The 20,621-nt window shown below is 36.3% G+C and overlaps 2 protein-coding genes across 4 annotated transcripts; one reads left to right on the top strand and one right to left on the bottom strand.

Moving 5' to 3' along the window:
• Nucleotides 1-3,810: 3,810 nt before the first annotated feature.
• Nucleotides 3,811-5,077, bottom strand: sebox (SEBOX homeobox). The gene is made up of 2 exons (XM_077206273.1): nt 4,911-5,077; nt 3,811-4,824 (listed from the first exon to the last, which is right to left on the bottom strand). The coding sequence occupies exons 1-2, from the start codon at nt 4,986-4,988 to the stop codon at nt 4,165-4,167; spliced, it is 738 nt and encodes a 245-aa protein (XP_077062388.1). The 5' UTR covers nt 4,989-5,077; the 3' UTR covers nt 3,811-4,164.
• Nucleotides 5,078-9,770: 4,693 nt separating this feature from the next.
• On the top strand, nt 9,771-19,464 carry unga (uracil DNA glycosylase a). 3 transcript variants are annotated; one of them, XM_077206662.1, is made up of 7 exons: nt 9,771-9,956; nt 10,694-10,891; nt 10,978-11,073; nt 11,945-12,042; nt 15,720-15,808; nt 18,722-18,900; nt 19,026-19,464. In XM_077206662.1, the coding sequence occupies exons 1-7, from the start codon at nt 9,870-9,872 to the stop codon at nt 19,164-19,166; spliced, it is 888 nt and encodes a 295-aa protein (XP_077062777.1). In that variant the 5' UTR covers nt 9,771-9,869; the 3' UTR covers nt 19,167-19,464. The 3 variants fall into 3 exon arrangements, with proteins under 3 accessions (XP_077062777.1, XP_077062779.1, XP_077062778.1); XM_077206664.1 differs by having other exon boundaries at nt 9,771-9,924; nt 10,629-10,891; nt 19,026-19,267; XM_077206663.1 differs by lacking the exon at nt 9,771-9,956 and having other exon boundaries at nt 10,325-10,891.
• The last annotated feature ends 1,157 nt before the right edge of the window (nt 19,465-20,621 follow it).

Raw genomic sequence — 20,621 nt, 5'->3', positions numbered from 1 at the left:
ATCTTTCTTCGTTGTGTATCATTTTGTTGTCCATGTGAATTTTTAAACAAATATCAACTGTAACAGTAATACTGTTATGAGATGAATGAATCATTGACTCGTTCAAAAAAGCGGAATTTTTCAAGAACAAAACATGAAGATGAAGTGTTGAAGACGGAACTGTTCTGCTTCTTTTTTTTAAACTTTAGTTGGCGAAATTGACAGTGCTGTGTCTTAAACTTACTTACTGTTTATTGAACTGTTGTATAAAATGAATATACTTAAAAAAATAAGGGGGGGGGGGGGGGGAGTAGAGGCTCGTGCGGTCTTGCAGAATCAGAACTTTTAAATGCAGTTGTTGGGCACATGCTTATAGGTAGCCTACCCTCTAGCGATCAAAAGACAAAACTGCATGCATTTTGCGGAAGAACATTGTTTTGGTTGTGATTCGGCTCTGCATAACTGTGCGAATGAAAATGGTTCTTTCTCAAATCTAAAAATAAGAGAGAGGGATTATTCTACTGCTCACAAACATTCACCACTAGGCTTAAGAGATATTAGGATTAGGATTAGGGTGGGGAGTGCATCCATATTACACGCCATAAAGTGCGTATCATATGCACGCGAAAACTGCGTAGCATATGCACGCAAAAACTCTTTTTGTCGTATAAATGCCACGAGAAATAACATTCGTTGTATAGATACGCACTTTCATGAGATCGGGCATAACGCTACAACAACCAGAAATGACCCTTCACAATAGATGATGCTTTACAATCAACCCTGTTAGAGAGCTGCAGTTTATGTTCAGTAAAATACCTTACTCACCTGATGAGTAATATAAAACACCATCTCCACATTGAGTTTACAACAGTTTAAATCCCTGAGGATTTCTTGCCATCTCCGAAAAGCCAAGCCAATGTTGATTCTGGTTTTATTACGAGCTCTGTCGCTTTCTCTTTTTGCCAGCAAACTCTCCTCTGTTCGGTGTTTTTTTAAATGGGTGATTCACCGAGTTTTGAAATTTAGCTGCTCCATGTCAACCTTTCTCGCTCATTGTGTAACTGACCTCAGCCACTCTCACACCAGACACACAATTTATGGATATGACAGACACACACGGGTAAGTTCCGTTAGCAACTTCCCGCAAAAACCATCCCGACAAGTCTAAATTATAAACACTTATAATAGGCTTACCATAGTGAATAAGGGTAAGACAAAACACCTTTTGAAGAAAGATGATGTATTGACTCATTATTTACATTTTGTGAATTTATCTATGTGTACAACCTTTAAAGGGATAGTTCACCCAAAAATGAAAATTCTGTCAGTATTTAATCACCCTCATGTTGTTCAACCCCGTAAGACCTTTGTTCATCTTCGGAACACGAATTAAGATATTTTTGATTCTAAAATGTATTAAAGATATCGTTAATATAGTCCAAGTGACTACAGTGACTCAATCTTAAGTTTATCAAACGACGAGAATACTTTTTGTGCGCAAACAATAAATAAATAACGACTTTATTCCAACTATCCGTTCCTCTCTGTGGGCCTCGAGTCAGTTCACTAGTGATATAGTGCAGTTCTTCTGTTGTTGTACGTCACACGCATCACACACATCGGCCAATAGTGAGCCTACGTGTGACGTAGCTCTACGCTATCGCATTACGTTAAAGTGACACTATGTCGTTTTTCAACCTTCATAATATATTTCCAAGACCCTTGTGATGCTACATCAACTTACAATAGGTTAAATGACACGTCTGCCATAGCCTGACGTGGTCTGTATCGCTTTTACTGGCACTATGTAACTTCGGGTTTCGGGTGGTAACCGGAGCACAAAAAGAACTACAAAATTCGACTGCTTTAAGGCATACATAGTTTTTCTTCGTTTGTGATGTCTTTCATAAAATCATGCATCATATTCTACCTTGTCTGTGGCCATTGTTGATTCCAAAGCCGGTGCTGGATAAACATTGAGCGTGCGCGTGCGACAGTAGGCTGCGGTACGCTAAATTATTTACGACAGCGGTAATGGACAATTCCGCTTCCAACCGGTAGGGCGACCGCAGAGGAAAAGTTCCTTGGTGTTGCTTTAACTGACTAGAGGCCCAACAAGAAGGAAATGAAAAGTTGAAATAAAGTCGTTATTTATTTATTTTGCGCACAAAAAGTATTCTCGTCGCTTGATAAACTTAAGATTGAGCCACTGTAGTCACTTGGACTATTTTAACAATGTCTTTAATGACTTTTCGGGGCTGGCAAGTTTCAATCCCTTAAGAAGCCTATGGAGGAGTGATCCAGCTCTCAGATTTAATCAAAAATATCTTAATTCGTGTTCCGAAGATGAACAAAGGTCTTACGGGGTTGGAACAACATGAGTGTGAGTAAATACTGACAGAATTTTCATTTTTGGGTGAACTATCCCTTTAATTGAGAATTGATGCAATGGGACAAATTTCAATCAAAATGAAAATATAAACTAAAAAATAATGTCTTACAAAAAGGGCACTTATCTATGTAGTATGGAGCCGAAAGGGGTGCTTGAGTGCGGCTTGAGGTATCTGTGCACGCGCTGCTTATGGAATATTCAGAAATCAGATAAACCTCACCTGATGTCCACTGGATGAGAAATAAAATCATAAAGATTTCCAACGACACCAGGCCAGCTGTGTAAACTTATATGACATAAAATCCATGACGTATAAAATCTAGGCTATATTTTTTTTACATAGTTATACTCAATAATAGTATCAATAATAATATTATATTAAATATTTATTTATTATATTATATTATATAATTATATTTTATATGCATTACAGCTTAAAGGTTGGCTCTACTGCCATCTTGTGCTGTATTGAAAGAATGATCTGGAGGCTCAAAAGGAAAATGAAAAGGAATTATACAGGATCACCTAACATTGTGTACCGATCAACCTGTCTATGATTATTATTATATTTTCTGTTTTGCTTCTAACAAAATAAGCACATATCCCTTCAATATCTTCCTTTGGATTAAAGGATGTAGCTGCAACAGGAACACACATGCAAGCTGACACACAAAGCAGAGTATGACTGTAGATTTGACACTAGGATTATGAGAATTTATTATATTTTATTTGAAGATTATTTTGTGTGGAGATGATTATGATACATAGAGATCAGTGTCCAGTTATCCCTGTTATTTTCTCCATAATTACTTCGACAGTAATATACTGTTTGGATCTTCAAATCCAAATGTAATCTAAGACCCATAAGCTGATAAAACATGAGCCCTGGGGTTTTTTAATTTTTTTTATTGTTATCTTTCATTTATTGTTTTTTTTATTTTGTTTTTTACATTTGTTGTTTATTCCCAGGTTTGTTTTTGTTCTGGTGAGGTGGAATTTTGATTTCATTTCTGTTTCTTGTTATTGCAACACATTGTATTTCACATGTGGTTGTCTTATATTTAAGATTATCTAAAACCCCACAATACCTTTGATGTTATGAAATTAAATATTGGTCGAAATTGATTTGCGCATTAGTACATGTTAGATTAATGCAACAATATCCTAATATGTTACAAGTTTAGCAAACAAAAGGGGATGTTTACTTGTGAAGAATTACTATTGTCAGATGTAAGTGTAATTTTTATGGCAAAGATACCAACTAATTTGTTAAATGTGAATGTAAATAAATATTCAATGGATTTATTTACATAAATAATAATACACACGATGTGTACATCTTGATAAAGAGAATACAGAGGAAAGTTTTTCAATCACAACCCACAGAAACACACTGAAAACATTATTTACATTTGTTAAATATTTACATTTACAAAATATTTTGTATTAATTAATACAGGGAAACAGCTGTTCAGGTCAAAGCATTTTAGAGTGCAGGCTTTCTTCTCTTCTGTATCGCAACAATACAAGCATCTTCACAAGCCTGCCTATGTTGGACAATCCTAAACTAGCTCTTCACATCTGCAGTTGTGCAAAATAGCAACAACAACAAACAAAAAGAAAAAGAAGAAGAAGAGGAGGATGAGGAAGAGGAGGAAGCATGTTCCATTTGCACATACTGTATTACTGTAAACATATTAGCACATTTGAGACATTGGAGACAAATACAAGTTCACCAGAGAGAATATTTTTACAATAGTGTTTATGTAACAATAAATGAAATATTCCGTTTAGCAGTCTTCCAGATTGGTGACTACAGCTGCTTTATATATGAGGTCAGAAATATCTCCCAGTGAGGTCTGAGGATAGTGTGTCAAAGCCTGTCTCTGAAGTGCTCCATCTAAACTGGTCTGATGTGTGGGAATCACTTGGTCCACAGACACGGAGGAATATATGGCCTGATTGGCAGGACAGTATGATTTCAGCTGGTGTCCAGAGAAGCCTTCAGGGTAAGCGGTGAAGCAGTTATTCTGCCAGAGACTGTTCGACTGGTTTTGGAATGAATATTGAGCCAATCTTTCTGATGGACAAATGGAGAAAGATGACACTCCGGTTGTTTCTGAGTGTCTATTCCCCCACTGTAGGACTCCAGGCAGGTCTGGGGAGATAGAGGGATGGGGTGGCGTTGGGTGAGGGAGATTTTGAGACCAGGGGCTCAGAGCTTGTCTAAGGCTTTGCTGATGGTGACCCAGGCCTCTGTTGACCTCTGCTGCCCTGTCTCTTTGTTCTTGGATGCCAGAATTTAGTTCTGGGTTTAAATCAAGACTGGTTGGTTGAAAGGTAGTGACAGGTATACATCCAGAGCTCACTTCCCCGCCTAGACTCCGCCTTACTGGTGTGGTCAGCTTCTTGCTCTTCATACTGCGAGCCCGTCTGTTCTGGAACCACACCTGGAAATAAATATTAAAATGTCAAATCAAGACGTTGAAATCAAAATAACATCACCGTAAACTATGTTACACTACAGTTTAATTACCTGAATTTTGCTCTCTGGAAGCAGTGTGAGCGCAGCCAGTCTTTCGCGCAGAGTGATGTCTGGATACGGCGTAATCATGAACGCGCGCTCCAATTCTGACAATTGCGCGCGGCTAAAAATCGTCCTCTTCCTTTTTCTCTGCCCATCAGCACTGTAAGTTCTTTCGCGTTCAGGAGAAGACAGCGTATGCTTGGTTGTTACATCTAAAAATTAAAGTCACTTGTTTAGTAAAGCGTCAGAAAACACATCTTTCCAAGTTTAATTCTTAAAAGAAGGTCCCGCGCCCATAGAATAACCTTTCTGGGTTCCATAAAGGCTTTTTAATTTTAACAATCTAAAGAACCTTTCGTCCAATTGAAAAGTTCAATGGGTGCTGAGGATTCTTTATGGTACCATCAATGGAAATAAATAATGAGGAATGCTGGTATATTTATTTAGAGGTAACGTTTTTATAAAGAACGGTCTTTCTATTTAAAAATATATAGAGAAAATAACACAAACGAAAGAATAAGAACAATGATTATTCAATTGCTCAAAGCAACAGTCCAAGGTTACACTTTATTTTAATTATATATTTAAGTACTAAGTAATATTAATTAACAACATATTATGGGATTAAGGTTTGGTTGAGGGCTAGTTGCATGTAATTATGCATACTTTACTGTTATTACTATGCTAAATAAAATGTTAAAATAAACTAAAGTTAACGAAACTTAATATTTTAAGTCAAGTACGAACACATTCTTTTTTAAGTTAAAACAACAACTATTTCTTCTTCTAATGTTAAATTTTAAGTGATCAATCTTTTTCTATATATACATGTAACATATGTAACAAGGACACTGTAAAATAATGTGTTACCCAATGCAAAAAACGTGTTTAACCCAAAGTAACATGCTCACCTGTAAACTGGACCATGTTTGTGTTGAAAATAAAATCTCTTTCAGTGTCCACGGTTATTTTTTGAACTAAATCGAACGATTGGTCAAAAAACAATTCCATAGTCCAGTTTGCACTGTAAAAGTTCAGTTCTCGGTCTGAGGTTCCAGTCCTGCTCGCGTCCAACGCCGAAATGTTTCCGAGCGCATTTAAACCCACCTACTTTATACTCGCTGCTTTTCACACCCACTCGCTCCTATCGCCCTTCAAGGTGTCGTCGCAGGAACAGCGACAGCCTGAATCAGAGGAGAATACAAATGCTTTCAACTTTGATCCCTGCCCCCCACCCGGTAGGGTAATCCCATAGCATGTCTGGCAACTTCGTGGCCATCTCCTGTCCTGTACTGCCGTGTAGACACAGGAAAGCAGAGATCCCGCTTCTGTCTGATGTCTATCAGATCCTTTATCAGGCAAATAACCACAAAACACGCTCTCCTCAAAGGCTCAGATGTCCAACATCTTTTTTTTTACCCCCCACAGAAAATGTTGGTTTTGGATCAAGTTGTTTAATGCATATTTTCTACGAAATCATCAAGCCTAGCCTATATTAAATAAAATGAACATTAATAAATTAATACAATTATTAGATAATTATAGACATAGGCTAGGCCTATAGATAAAATATAGGCTATCAAATCAATAAATAGTCAATAAAGAGACCAACTGATATTCAACCTCACAATAAAAGGGGGAATAAATAAAGCGTTTTGAGAGTTTCATTCATAAAAAATTGTATTCATCAAATGAAAACTTAAATTCAAAATGATCGAAAAGTTGCAAAGGATTTGTCACAGCAATCTGTGTAGTGTAGCCTACAGCCTGGCAATACACAAAGCTAAAAAAAAATGTGCGTAAAAGTGTTCCGTTATATAGGCCTATATAGGTAATATTTGTAGACATTCCCTGGATGCGTTTTTCTAATCCAGAGAAATATTATTATCCAAGGATGATATTACGGATTAAGAGCGGTGTACGACGAATGAACAGTACTAATCTAAACCCGAGATTACTTCAGTAATCTGTGCGTTTTTCAACTTTGTTGGCATGAGGCTCCATCACTTTCAGGTCAATATTCGAAAGACAACTTTCTTTCTTTTTTACCATCTTACCAAATGCACACGTAGCCGAATATGTGCAAACTTTTGGGAAAAGATGACGTTGCGTCATGTTACGCTATTAATATAGACTATTGTGGAAATGACAGACTTTTTTTTTTTTACTGACCCGTTCTATTAGGCTACATCATTTAACCCAATACATTGTGCTTAGAATACACATATAGGCCATTCCAGGCGCTTTGATATGAAAGGCCTTGATAGCGACAAGTGGCTACATCAACTGCTAAAGAGATGAAACACAAACACTCCAGCCAAATCTTACGTTTCATCACTAACAGCGTAATGGGGGGGGAAATGTGTATTTTCCTGCATGGGTTTGGCTAAAGCTGGCAACGACGATAAATGGATTGCGCTTTCGGGAAGCTATACGTGTTTAATTAATAAAAAATAACCCTTACCAATAGCTATAATACACAATGATTTGTTGTTAGGACCGAAGGGCGGGATCAGAAAAAAAACACACTAATATTGCCTAATATGAAATGTATCAGTGAATAATTGTAAAGTTTTTTTTTCATGCAAAGTGGTTAATTTAAGTAGCCTGTGATTCGTTGTTGTTTAATTCGTCATATTAGCTCATTCAACACTGGCTTTTGATGAGGCATCATCTCTCTTTTTCTTATAGGCTAGTCTTTTATTTTTTAATTTAGCTTACCACATGCTTCACCTTAACAGAAGTCCACAGAAAATGACTGAAGAAGAGTGAGGAAAACAACGTTGCTATTCGTGAAAATACATTTTTACTTGACAAAGCCGTCACTTAAAAATAATGATAAATGAATTTCAGATCATACAGTATCCTGAAATAATGTACGGTACTCCCTACTTAAAGTGAATTCATCCCATTCTACATTAGATAATATCAAAACAAGACATCTGACATCAAATTATGCTAATCAATTTTTTTATCATCAAATAAACAATGGAATATGACCTATGTTCCAATAACATTTAATAATCAGAACTGCCGAATACTTTTCATGTTAATTTGAAACATTTTAACTTTTTGCAAAATGTTTTGCTTGAGAAGGGTTGTTGGTATAATCTTTCTTCTAAATAGTAAAGTATTTCTTTCTAGCAAAAGATAAGGAGTGAGTAGGCTATATGAACAAGAATGCTCATTATAACAATGCTTCTTGTTTTTTGGCAAAATTGCAACACGTTATGTGTGCAGTCATCCGAACAAAATATTACCATCATGATCACAGTTGAGAAAAAAAACTTGTTTGGAAATAATAAATATCTTATGCAAAACGATAGTGTAATGGATTTGCAGTTTGCTTCACAGTGGCCACACAGGGTCGCTGTGGTTTTATTGACATGTCTGTCTTATAGTCTAAACCAGTGGTTCCCAACCTTTTTTTGTCTGAGACCCCCTTTTTCCCAAGAAAATATTTTATGGCCCCCCTTCACATTTAATGATATTGTCGCTCTTGCAGCAAGGATGACAAAATGTTTTGTTTTTAAACAAACAGTATGTTTATTACTATAACCAGATATGTTTATCCACAAATAATAGCATATAATATTGAAAATACTATAACAAAAGGATCAGTAGGCCATTTGTAATTTAAAAACGTAAGACTAGGAGTAGCCTATTAATTGGCCCTATTTGAAATGCAATAACGAAAATATCAGTATTCACACTGGTGTGTAGGGAAAAAATAATTAATATAGGCTATAACAAAATGACTGGTGTCTGGGACCTCGTTGAAAACCCATTTTTTGGTCACCCAGGGGATAGCTAATGTAATTAGCAAATGTAATATGATCGTTTGGTGCTCTAGCAATTAATAAACATGGGTTTATTAACAGAATAATGCGTATTGTGGAAGAACGTTGTAGCCGGAACTACTTCGCTGTGTGTATATAACGTGTCACGCAGGCACTGGGTTACACCGCAGCGGTGCGACCCGAACCAGTGTAAAATAGTCCCAATATAAACAAGCATTATAGGTGTACCATAGTGAATCAGGATAAGACAAAAACACGGTTTGGAAAATGGATTCATGATGTACCTGCTCATTGTATAAATTTAGTGAATTTTGAACACAAAAAAAGTTACGGACTGCTGCTCAGTGTTAAACACTTTTCAATATGACCCGACCCCCCAAATAGCTCGCTGAGGCCCCCTTGTGGGCCAAGACTCCCCTGCTGGGAACCGATGGCCTAAACTGCCTTTCTTGCAAGGGTCTTATGGAATGTTATCTGTTTACTGTCTATGGTTTTCCCTTGCCTGATATTATATTTCCCCCCTATGCCACATCCTTTTTCATTTAATAATTTATAATCATGCTTATTATTAATAAAAATAGGCCTAATAGTACTATAGTCGTCGTAGTAGTAGTAGACTATATTGTTAAAAAAATGCTTTAAGTAGGCCTACAGAACAAAACAGAGTTACATGTAGCCTATTATACCAATTATACCAAGTATAGCTTATAACAACAGCAACATCAATAAAATCAAAACCAACAGCCAGAGAAAAACATTTAGGCTTTAGGCTATTATAGTGTAAACACAAAGTAATTTTGACGTTTCAAAGATTTTTTTGTGACCAACATAGACATAAGAATTATACCCTGAATTATTCCCTGAATTTTTAAAGTCGGCCCTGAATCCAAGAGTTTGTGTTGTAATAAAAAAATAGCAAAATAGAATTTTAGTTTTTAATATAGCCTTCTTAGAAAGTGTGCTATTACAGGGGTAACATTTATGTAAAGTTTTAAATGTAACAACTTTAATCTTATTTTGTCACTCTACATCCGCACGCCGAGCATGTGACGTCATCACGTCATATACGTCACGGACGTCTGGCGGGAGTTATAACTGCACGCACTCATACCTCGAGTATTGCTCTTTTAAAGTTTATTTCGTTTAAATATTCATTTTATTTGCGGAAATGATTGGACAGAAAAGTATTAAGTCGTTCTTTTCGCCAGCGTCCAAAAAAAGAAATCTTACATGCTCAGGAGATGCAAGGGATGACGTGAGTAAAACACACTTATTTACTCTGTCCAGTCGCGGCTGGACTGGAAGTCATATGTCGACACATTTCGCTTGAAATATGAATGAAAGTGGTGGTGCTTTATTTATCTGCTGAACTTGTCATTCACGAGCAAATATAATTTGACTCTGACTGACACCTCGTTTTTCTTTTCTCCCCTTCCCGCGAAATGTAGTTTACACATTTCCGGAAGTAGTTTTACGTCCTAATAAATTATCTGAAAGATACCTATTATTTAATTCAATAATTAAATAATTGAATTAAATAATAATTGTATATTTATTTAATTTTTTGCTCCTGTCAATCTGCTGCCTACACTCCAGACCAGTGGTTGGCGGTAATGTACCTTTACAATACAGAAGAAGTAGTAGTTTTACGTCACTTGGCTATTACTTCAAACAACATAGTGCGAAATTTTTTTGTTTAAACAAAGCAGCGTACATGTCAATTGCACACATTTTAGTTGCTTATAAATCAAAATCTCACGCATTCTGGTCGTGCCTGCAACCAATATGGTGGAGCGCTAAAGTTTTAACGTTACTAAATCATTTGAGTCTTGGCATCAAAACTTTGAGAACATTTTGAGAAGGCATTCTATGACATAATAGACAATGTTTTCAAGTATAGCTTGTCTTTGTTTTTGTACAAATGTACAAATGCTCGGCCGTGCGTCCAAACGATCATGGAATTCAACCAAATACATTAAAATATCGCCTCAGGGGAAAAAGCAAAAGTTGGACAGCGATGACGTCACATGCTCATCATCTTCGCTGAGTCCTGAGCAACTTGAACGGATCAGCAAAAACAAAAAAGCGGCTCTGGAAAGGCTCTCTGAACACAAAACTGCCCCGGACGGGATTGGAGAGAGCTGGAAGAAAGCTCTCAGTGCAGAATTCGGAAAGAACTACTTTAAGTCAGTAAGTAAGACATGAAAAATAATTTTCACTTTAACCCTTGATAAAAGAAGAGTAAGTTAATACACAACAGTGCTTCTCTTTCGCAGTTGATGTCTTTTGTTGCTGAGGAGAGGAAAAAACACACCATCTATCCCCCTGCAAATGAAGTTTTCTCCTGGACACGGACATGTGACATACAAGATGTGAGTTGAATGTCATGTTCGTATAAGGCAGGTCAAACTAATCTGTTTTTCCTCTGCATTTAAACTCTAGCAATGCTTTAGACATAAAAAATGACTAAATGAAACATTAAAAAAAATTAGTTGCCAAATGTTAAAATCACATGATAAAGAATTATATTCAAAAGCATTTAGCTTGCACAGAGAATTTAGCTTCTTTATTTTGCTTTAAAGACCCCATGAAGTCAAAAAAGTTTAGTTGTTTTTCAATATCTATTAGCTTTATAGCCATCCCCTAATAGCACATATATTTGATGACATGCATATACATTGCAAAGATCTCTTTTTGATATGCATATTCAGATTTAAGTGGTATTTTTGCATGTGCTTATCAAGAATGTTTTCCTAAAACATTTCCAGTCAGGTGTTAAATAGGCATTTGGAAACAGTCTTTAAAGTCGACATGTAATATAAGTTGCGATAGTCTTTTCTTTACTATTGTGATGTGAGTGAAATGGCTTCTCGAGCAAGAAAAAAATGTAGGACAGGACTTGATTTTATCCATGGGGAATTGTTTGGATGTTTGTGGTTTGCTATTGGTGGATCTCATGTGAGTGACAGGTTGCCCCGCCCTCGCGCCAGTAAACACATCATCAGAGAAGAGATGTGCTGCAAGAGGGAGGGAAAGCTATTTAGATTAAAGATTACAATGGTGCATTAATAATTTTTTTTTACTGATAAATAATTTATATAAACCTCTATGGTGGTGAATGGAAACTATAAAAAATTAAAAGGGTCCAAAGGGGTTGCTTGAAATGGCATCATGCAGAACTTAAAAAAACAACAACAATGTGTCTGGCACCTTAAAATGATATATTTTTTCTTGTGATTCTAGGTAAAGGTTGTGATACTTGGGCAGGACCCTTATCATGGGCCGAACCAGGCTCATGGGCTTTGCTTCAGCGTTCAGAGACCTGTGCCACCTCCACCAAGGTAAGACCAATTGTCTTGCAGTCGTCATTACACTGTCCACAATACACATCAAAGCATATATTGTGATATGTATCAATTAGCAATTGATTTGTTTTGAACCATTTGTTTTAAACCAGTGATTTGGAGCGCGTATCAAACTGCCAAAGTCACATGACAAGGCTTTGTCATAACTGTTTCAAAACATTTTAATGGTTTTAATGGTTTGCAGCTAGGGGGCAATTCCTGTGAACCTTGAATAGACTCAGGTTGTACCTGATCTCTATAAATCTGTAGACCTTTTTTTATGAAACTTTTGTAAATAAAAATGTAAATTGTAGTTAAAAGTCTCTTATTGGCCTGATTATCTTAGCTCTCCATAAAACAAACAAAAGAACCCCTGAAATTGAATTAAATAACACATATTATACAGACACTTTAATATTTAATGATATTAGATCTGTGTTTCCCAACACTACACATTTTTGAATTATTCCAACCAAAGGGCATGTTTACACTTGGTCACTTCATGAGTTTTCTCAGATCGAATAGCTATCCGATCGTGAAAATCCCTAACCCTAATCACTTCAGGAGGTGATCTGAGACTCATTCCAGACAAAACCGGACAAGTGTAAATGCATCTGGTTGTTGAAACCACATATGTACATTTTACTCCTCCAAAAATATTAAAAAATAAATGTGTGAGTTAGGGCTGGGCGATAAATCGATTTTATCGATTAACTCGAATGTGTAGTTTACGCCGTTTTTTTTGAATGAAAATCGTTTTTTTCTTTAACAACCGCCGACGCTCCCATCTGGGCTCCCGTAGTTCCGACCGGGCTCAGCGCTTGCCATGATAGAGATACACAAACAACATGGCAAATGAGCAAGATCGCGGCAGCAGAAGCACACCCGCCGTAAACATTTACAAGCTGAATCTGCAGGGCCGCCAACTCTCACGAGTTCACTGTGAGAGACGCAATTCTGTCACTTTTTAAACGCTCTCACGCCACACATCCATTTTCTCGCGCAGAGAAAAATCGCGAAGCAAAGAGGACACTGACACCGACAGACAAGACAGAGCAGGTTACTATCGATATGAAACAGATTCTCAGCTTTCAGATTCTGTCAGTTTTATTACAAAATTCAAACAATAAACACCGTTTTGGCGCTTGTAAATGTGACGTGAAAGAACGCTGACAGATCTCAGTTCAAGCGGCACGTGAACCAAACATCTGTTACTCTTTACTACAAACTTACCGAGATGTAATAAAATCGATCGATCAGTGTTTTTCAAACGCGGAAAGATGTCCATAAAACAGCTGGAGAACAACATATGCCACGTAACGTTATATTTACCTCAGGATGGCTTTTAATGACACAGCACGCATGTTAGTTAGACGCATTATAAAATAAAAAACGCATTATATTTAATTTGAGTTAGTTTTAACCTTTAATAATACCAGCTGACAGGGCTCTCTGTATGTTTACAGCATTAGGTGAATTTTTTCTTTTGGGAGAACAATTAACACATTAACTACTTTTAGATAGTAGTACGATAGTTCTTAGGTAGTAGTACGTAGCTACTACGTACCTATTTATCCAAAGGAATTTATATTGAATCAAGATCAGAATCAAATCACAAGAATTGAATTGAAATTGTGAAATTTGTGTTAAGCGATAATAAAAACAGTAGCAAACCAGTAAACTTAATAAAATTATGTTTAGTTACCAAATCATTCGACAATCACAATACACTTATTGTGATGCAAATTTTTTGTTTTTTTTACACATCCCCCCCAATCCCAATCCACCCATTTTATTTTATGTTACATTTTCATTGTTTTCAAAGACAGGGCCTGTCCTCTTGTCTTTTTGGCTTGTTGTTTCTGATTGCACTTTAATGGAGATCAAATCCCAGAAGGGAATATTAAAACAAAATAAAGTTAAAACTTGTTTTGAATAATTTCTTTGTCATCTGCAGATTGATTTTAAGTACGTAGAGAAAAAAATCGATTTAAATCGTAAATCGGATTTTTTGTGAAAAGATCGGGGATTTTTTTTTAGGCCATATCGCCCAGCCCTAGTGTGAGTGTGTTATAGGCTATATGTTGTGTTATAGGCTATATGTCATGTTATAGCCAGATATAACAGCACTACTGCAACACGCATCGCCGCAGATGAGCAGAGTATCTCTTATGCAAGCCAACGCAAATAAAACTTAAGTCGCAGATGCTCAACACACTATCATCTTCATTACAAGTAAAGAAACTAAATGATCCTATCAGTGCTGTCTCCGCGCTCTCCTATTGCGGTCTTTGATTTCAAAATTAGCTGATGATCAATAAAATACAGCTCATATCTGTTGCTTTCATTGATGTGAACTCCGTCAAATGTGCGTATAGCGCTGGAATTTGGATTTGTGTTTGTTTTGTGGAGACATGTTTATGTGGCCAAGTGTAAATGGCCTTCTATTTCAGATAAATGCTGTTCTTTTGAAATTCTATTAATCAAAGAATCCTGAAAAAAAGGTCCAAAACTGTTTTCAACATTGATAATAATAATGAAGGTTTTTTTGAGCATCAAATCAGCATATTAGAATGATTTCTGAAGGATCATGTGACACTGAAGACTGGAGTAATGATGCTGAAAATTCAGCTTTGATCAAAGGAATAAATTATATTTCAAAATATATTCAAATAGAAAAGTTATTTTAAATTGTCATAATATTTAACATTACAATTTTCTTTTCTTTTTTTTCTATTTTTTGTATTATTTAATCAAATAAATGCAGCCTTGGTGAGCATAAGAGACTTTTAAACGGCAGTTTATGTTACTACATTGTTCAGCTTCAATACTCTGCAAAGAATTCGTAGGCCGCTCTGCCATACATTCACATTTCACAGCAATTATACCTTTCTCTAAGGTCACAACTACGTCATTACTTCAGGTTGGATGATTCTGATTGGCTGAGAAAGATAAATAGAGACATTTTCCACACATGGGCTGATATGCAGGAGCATATCTCAATTTATAATAAGGCTGACACCTGGACCCTAGTTTGAGTCCCGTTGTGACCTTCCAGGTCGCAGAGCTGTGTTTCTAAAGTCAGTCAATCTCCCCAGGGTGCCAGATGTTTACCTCACCAATACATGACCTGTAACAAAGAATACCAGTGCACATACACCGATACACAGCTTCTTCAAGGTTGCAGTTGGCCGAGCTCTTGCTCTAAACGGGAAACTTTCCCAAAACATCCTGATAGCATGTTCTTTCTCTCAGTAAGAGGTACAGACAATATTTATCATTATTCTCTAGAGATTGAAGAGAAAAAGTAAAACAAATGCTTTAACATACGCTTGAGGTAATTCAAATCATTTAATATTTCGAAGGATAAATTTTGATTAATAACTTGATTATAAATCGCTCATCACTCGTCTGGATCAATATGGGCTTGATGCCCTTGATATAAGAACCTCAAGGTTAAGAAGGGCAATCCAAAGATAATCAAACATAACAATAATAAGGACAATTTAACGAGACACTATACGAGAATATATTCAGACAGCTTCTGTTTCATTTCAACCTCTGTTATTTTTAATGACATTGAGCAGATGAGCACAAGGATGTTACAAATTATAAGGGCTGTATGATTCTTTGTTTTGGATGCAATTATTTTATGTGACTTTTGCTGTTCACAGCTTGGTGAACATTTTCAAAGAACTGGCTTCAGACATCGAAGGCTTTGAGCAACCCGGTCATGGAGATCTGACGGGATGGGCAACGCAAGGTGTGATTCCCCTGCTTTCTCCTTTTCATGGCATACACTTTAATGGTTCATGACACCGCAAGATATGACAAGAGTAGGGCTGCACGATATTGCAAAAAACTGACATTGCGATATTTAGTTTTTCTGCTATATATATATTGCGTACGAAAACAATTTCACCAGATGATTTAAATAGCTCTACTTGTACAGAATTAATCATTCTACAATGATTGAAGTGACTTTTCTAGGAGAGTGCATCTGAAATTTTCTTATTTATTATCAAAATAATAAACAAATTACAGGCATAGATAAATACAACAGAACAAAGATACAAATGAAATAAGCAGTGCTTTTTGTTTTTCAGCTAAATTTAACTGTATTCAGGTTAGGGCTGGACGGTATATCGAGTTTGATGAGGCAATAGCGTTTATATCGATACAGTAGTTTGATTCGAGCACATCTGAAAAATAGTGGAGTACGCAGTGTGAGCTCCTGCAGTGAAAGAACAGTACAATTTGTCCTAAACATGACACAAGCTTATATTTAGGGCTTTAAAAATAACTGGTAAGATATAGTTGACAAGTTTAAAGCAGCCTGCCTTACAGATACTGTTGCTGACTGACTGATAAATACTTGCACTGTTTAATGCGTTTGAGACGTGGTGCTTTCCTCAGTGCTAAACTTACATTTCACAGGTATATTCTCCATCTGTAAGTTAATTTCACTGTCAGGAGTCACTTCTGTAAGTGAATCTCCGCTAATGACCGCCGCCACGCGCATGCGCGCCAAACAGACGGAGCACAATAGAATAGTAGCGCAATAATTCTGACTAAAATATACTGGTAAAATATTTGTTGTTGGAGACAATAAATGTGCCGTATGTGGAATTCTAAGCCTACAAGTAACGATGTTTTGATGAAAGTGGCCATTATAATGGGGTAATCAAATGAAAGCTAATATAATTAGTTTGTGCTTTTGTTTTTATTTTAGTTTTTAGATTGTAATGTGACAATGTTATAATGTAATGTGATTTAAATCACCTTTTATCAAAATATAAGAAAAAGGATATATAAAAGAAATGTTATGTTATCAGAGAGGAGCATTGTACCAGTGCACGATGCAAACAAATGTAGAACTGGAACCATTCTTTATTAAGAAAATAAGAAATAAAACACTTGTTTAAACCACTAATATTTGGAATTGCACATTTATTTGGATTTTTCTACATTAACTCAATTTTCTGAATCAGTTATTTGCAAAAATGCTTTTCTTCCATCTGTCCTATTATTCCTTTTTTCAAAGTCTTAGAGTCTCTACTAGAAAAGATTTTCAAGCTTGTATTGAAAAAAAACTTTATTATTTTTCACATATTTTACATTGTTGCAGCACCTCTCTCCCCAGTCTGTTAGTAACGCTCAGGGCTGCGTTTCTCAAAAGCATCGTAAGCTTGAGTTAATCGTAATTTAAAAACGCAACGCAGCCCTGTTTAGTTCCTGTCTCTGTGAAGCCCCTCCTTCTCAAAAGGACAATATGCTCTGATTGGTCGGCTGGATCTGTGTGTTGTGATTGGTGAACCGCTTTGAGCGTGTTTCGGAAATGTCACGCCTCTTACCATAACCTCAAGTTTCAAAACACTACTAAAGCAACTCAACCCCTTTATTTAGCATATGTCTTGTGCAGGAATTATTTAAATGAGGAATATTGTGACGTGTTTTTTCCCAGAAGGAAACTCAAGTCTACAACTGAAGCCTTTCTGGGAGTTCAGAAACAGTGACACTGATATAGAGAGAATAACTCCCGCTGGAGTGGCTTTGTAACTTTGCAGACCTTTTTCATCCTCAAACAGCAATATTACACAAAGTTGAAAAAGTAAAAAAAAGAAAGCAGAATAGGACCCCTTTAATTTATGCTAATTCCAAAGTCATGTTTACTGCCATTATATTGCATATAAATATATAGCCATATAAGCTAATTTCCTTGTGCACGTAAATGTGTTTAAAGTCCCTGTAAAGTCAAAATTAAGTATGTGTTCTAAGTTTGTCACACCACAGAAAAATGTGTTATTAGCCACCCAGCCAAATTTGAATGATAAAAAAGCCGGCAAGTACATAAAATAAGCTATCAAAAATCTTGAAAAAATGAGCAGTAGTCTCTGCTCTCAAACGCTGGGGGCGTGTCCCCTGGCTGCGCTGAAACCACGCCCACTCGCGGGAACGCTGCCGTCGAGTTACTGTGGATTACCTATTATAATTACTGTGTAACATTAGCACACCACACAAGGCAACTTACACTCATTGGTGGGCACGCACTGCCGATGATGGCACCAGTTGTCGCGCCACGGGAGAATGAAGGCTGAGGCGGGAGATGGTCCATTCTTTTATGGATTATCAGTGAATCCCAGCTGTTTCCGACGAAAGTTTATAAAACTATCCCGTGTAAAATGATCACTACAGAGGCGGGTGTTAGCTGTGATCCTCAGCTCTCCATCAAGGTGGCTCTTCACAAAATGAATCCACCTCTTCTTGATGTGATCGTTTTTGGAAATTTAATAAGGACACCGATTTGTTTTGTACATGATCGCATCCAGGTAGTGCGCATTTCCGTGACGAAGACATGGCTAACTAGAAAACTGTAGTAACTAATAATAGTACTGACAGTAACTCGTGATTGAGCGCCAAACTGATGCGAATGTGCTCTATTTATATTGTTAGGGGAGCGGCCAGCTTCAGTGCGTCATCGAGCCCCGTTTTAGCCCCGCCCAAAAAATCCGGAAAATAGCAATGGTGAAAACCTGTTTAACGGTCTAACTCCACAATTCAGAACTTCACAGTTCACAGTCTTTGTAATATGTTTTAGCAATACATTTCTAACATTTATAATGTGCTTAGAATTTTTTTTTAGAATCGCCAACCTCTTTATAAATGTCTGTTGTAGGAGTTCTGCTGCTGAATGCTGTGCTAACTGTGCGCGCGCACCAGGCCAACTCTCACAAAGACAAGGGCTGGGAGATTTTCACAGATGCTGTGGTACACTGGCTCAGCACTAACATGCAGGGTCTTGTTTTTATTCTCTGGGGCTCTTATGCTCAAAAGAAAGGGGCTGCGATTGACAAGGTATGTTGGAAGCATAGAACTTTGTGTGTTATTCTTTCAGTTCATAACTGTTCATAAATGTATGCCAGTATATCTGATAAATATTCCAAACAGTTGTATATTGTTTTCTGATTGTTGACTTGTAGAATCGACACCATGTTCTGCAAGCCGTCCATCCCTCGCCACTGTCTGCTCACCGGGGCTTCTTTGGCTGTAAACATTTCTCAAAGACCAATGAACTGCTCAAGAAGTCCGGCAAGAAGTCCATAGACTGGAACGCTTTGTGAAGGTTTCCCTGTATGGAATGCTATTTGACCTGTTTTAAAAGTAACAATTTTTTTTTTCATTTCCTGCAAAAATGATCAGTTTGTTGGTTCTGAATATTTTTTTCCTTTTTTAAATGAATGTTTTTTCCTTCTCAGAGTAGGTATATAGTTTATTTTAATTACTTTATTGCTGTTCATTTTCATCTACTTTTCTGCATTTATCCCTTTTATGTAGTCATGTAAAACACTAACTATGGTGAATGTTTTCGTTTATGCCTGTTAAAACAATAAACTATTTTTCTACTGAATGTTATGTACATTTACTTTGTCAATCTAAATCTGTGTGTTTTAAGTAGGATAGACTATTTTACAAGTTTCAAAGCAGGATTAGATGTAATATCACAAAACCACTTTTTTCAGTTTTATTGTATATAAAAAAAGATATTTGAATCACAGGTTATTAGTAGGGGACGTTGAACACCACCAGGACTTAATTGTTTAAAAAATAGAAATGCATTAAATGACATAGGCAAAACCAATGTTTGTTTTTTTCATTCACCAATCAATTTTTAGGTTTCAGGATTTTTTTTAAACAAATCTTTGTGTAAAGATGATTCTCATAACTATGTTCTAAAATATATAACATAATGAATTGATATTCCATTTTACTTTATGGATCATGTGGGTAAAATGGCCATACATGTTTTTTTCACATTCAACACACTATCTAGTTTGCATATTAGTGTGTTCTTGGGGCAACATGTAATAAAAAGGTGTAATAATGGGAGTAATAATTGGCAACATTTTAATCATAATATCTAATATTTCATTGAAATATTGATATATAAATTCTTTGTTGATTTTAACAAACAATTTGTGAATAAGTCATATTTAAATGATAATTACAAAATATTATCAACTAAATTTGATCACTAAATTAATGTCAGGCATTTTTAAAGAAGGCAAGGCAAGGCAAGGCAAGTTTATTTATATAGCACATTTCATACACAATGTTAATTCAAAGTGCTTTACATAGAAGAAATTAAAATAATCAAAAGAAATCAGAATAATTAAAACAGTTTAGAATAAAAGATAAAATACAGAAATCAGAATAATTAAAACATAAAATAAAATACAGTGCAAACAGTCGGACGAACAGTGGCACAGTGCTCATTCAGTAAATGCACAGTTAAACAGATGTGTTTTGAGTCTGGATTTGAATGTGACTACTGTAGGAGCACATCTGATCTCTTCTGGAAGCTGGTTCCAGCTGCGGCTGGCATAGTAGCTAAAAGCAGACTCGCCATGCTTAGAGTGAACCCTTGGTATTTCTAGCCGATGTGATCCTAATGATCTGAGTGATCTGTTGGGTTTATATTCACTGAGCATATCTGCAATGTATTGAGGTCCTAGGCCATTGAATGATTTATATACCAGTAATAATACTTTAAAGTCAATCCTAAATGTAACTGGCAG

The sequence above is a fragment of the Siphateles boraxobius genome, unplaced genomic scaffold (genome assembly GCF_051911475.1).
Source record: "Siphateles boraxobius isolate OS27281-9 unplaced genomic scaffold, OSU_SipBor_1 56, whole genome shotgun sequence".
Taxonomy (NCBI): Eukaryota; Metazoa; Chordata; class Actinopteri; order Cypriniformes; family Leuciscidae; genus Siphateles; species Siphateles boraxobius.
The sequence above is the reverse complement of the archived record's forward strand: the minus strand, read 5'-3'. Positions and strand labels throughout refer to the sequence as shown.

What these genes read in the sequence shown, in the direction of transcription:
- sebox (XM_077206273.1), bottom strand. Translation starts at nt 4,988, where the DNA reads ATGATTACGCCGTATCCAGACATCACTCTGCGCGAAAGACTGGCTGCG. An exon ending in TTCCAGAGAGCAAAATTCAG is followed by an intron (nt 4,825 to 4,910) that starts GTAATTAAACTG and finishes ATTTATTTCCAG; the next exon opens with GTGTGGTTCCAGAACAGACG.
- unga (XM_077206664.1), top strand. Translation starts at nt 9,870, where the DNA reads ATGATTGGACAGAAAAGTATTAAGTCGTTCTTTTCGCCAGCGTCCAAA. An exon ending in GCCAGCGTCCAAAAAAAGAA is followed by an intron (nt 9,925 to 10,628) that starts ATCTTACATGCT and finishes GTACAAATGTAC; the next exon opens with AAATGCTCGGCCGTGCGTCC. An exon ending in AAGGGGCTGCGATTGACAAG is followed by an intron (nt 18,901 to 19,025) that starts GTATGTTGGAAG and finishes GTTGACTTGTAG; the next exon opens with AATCGACACCATGTTCTGCA.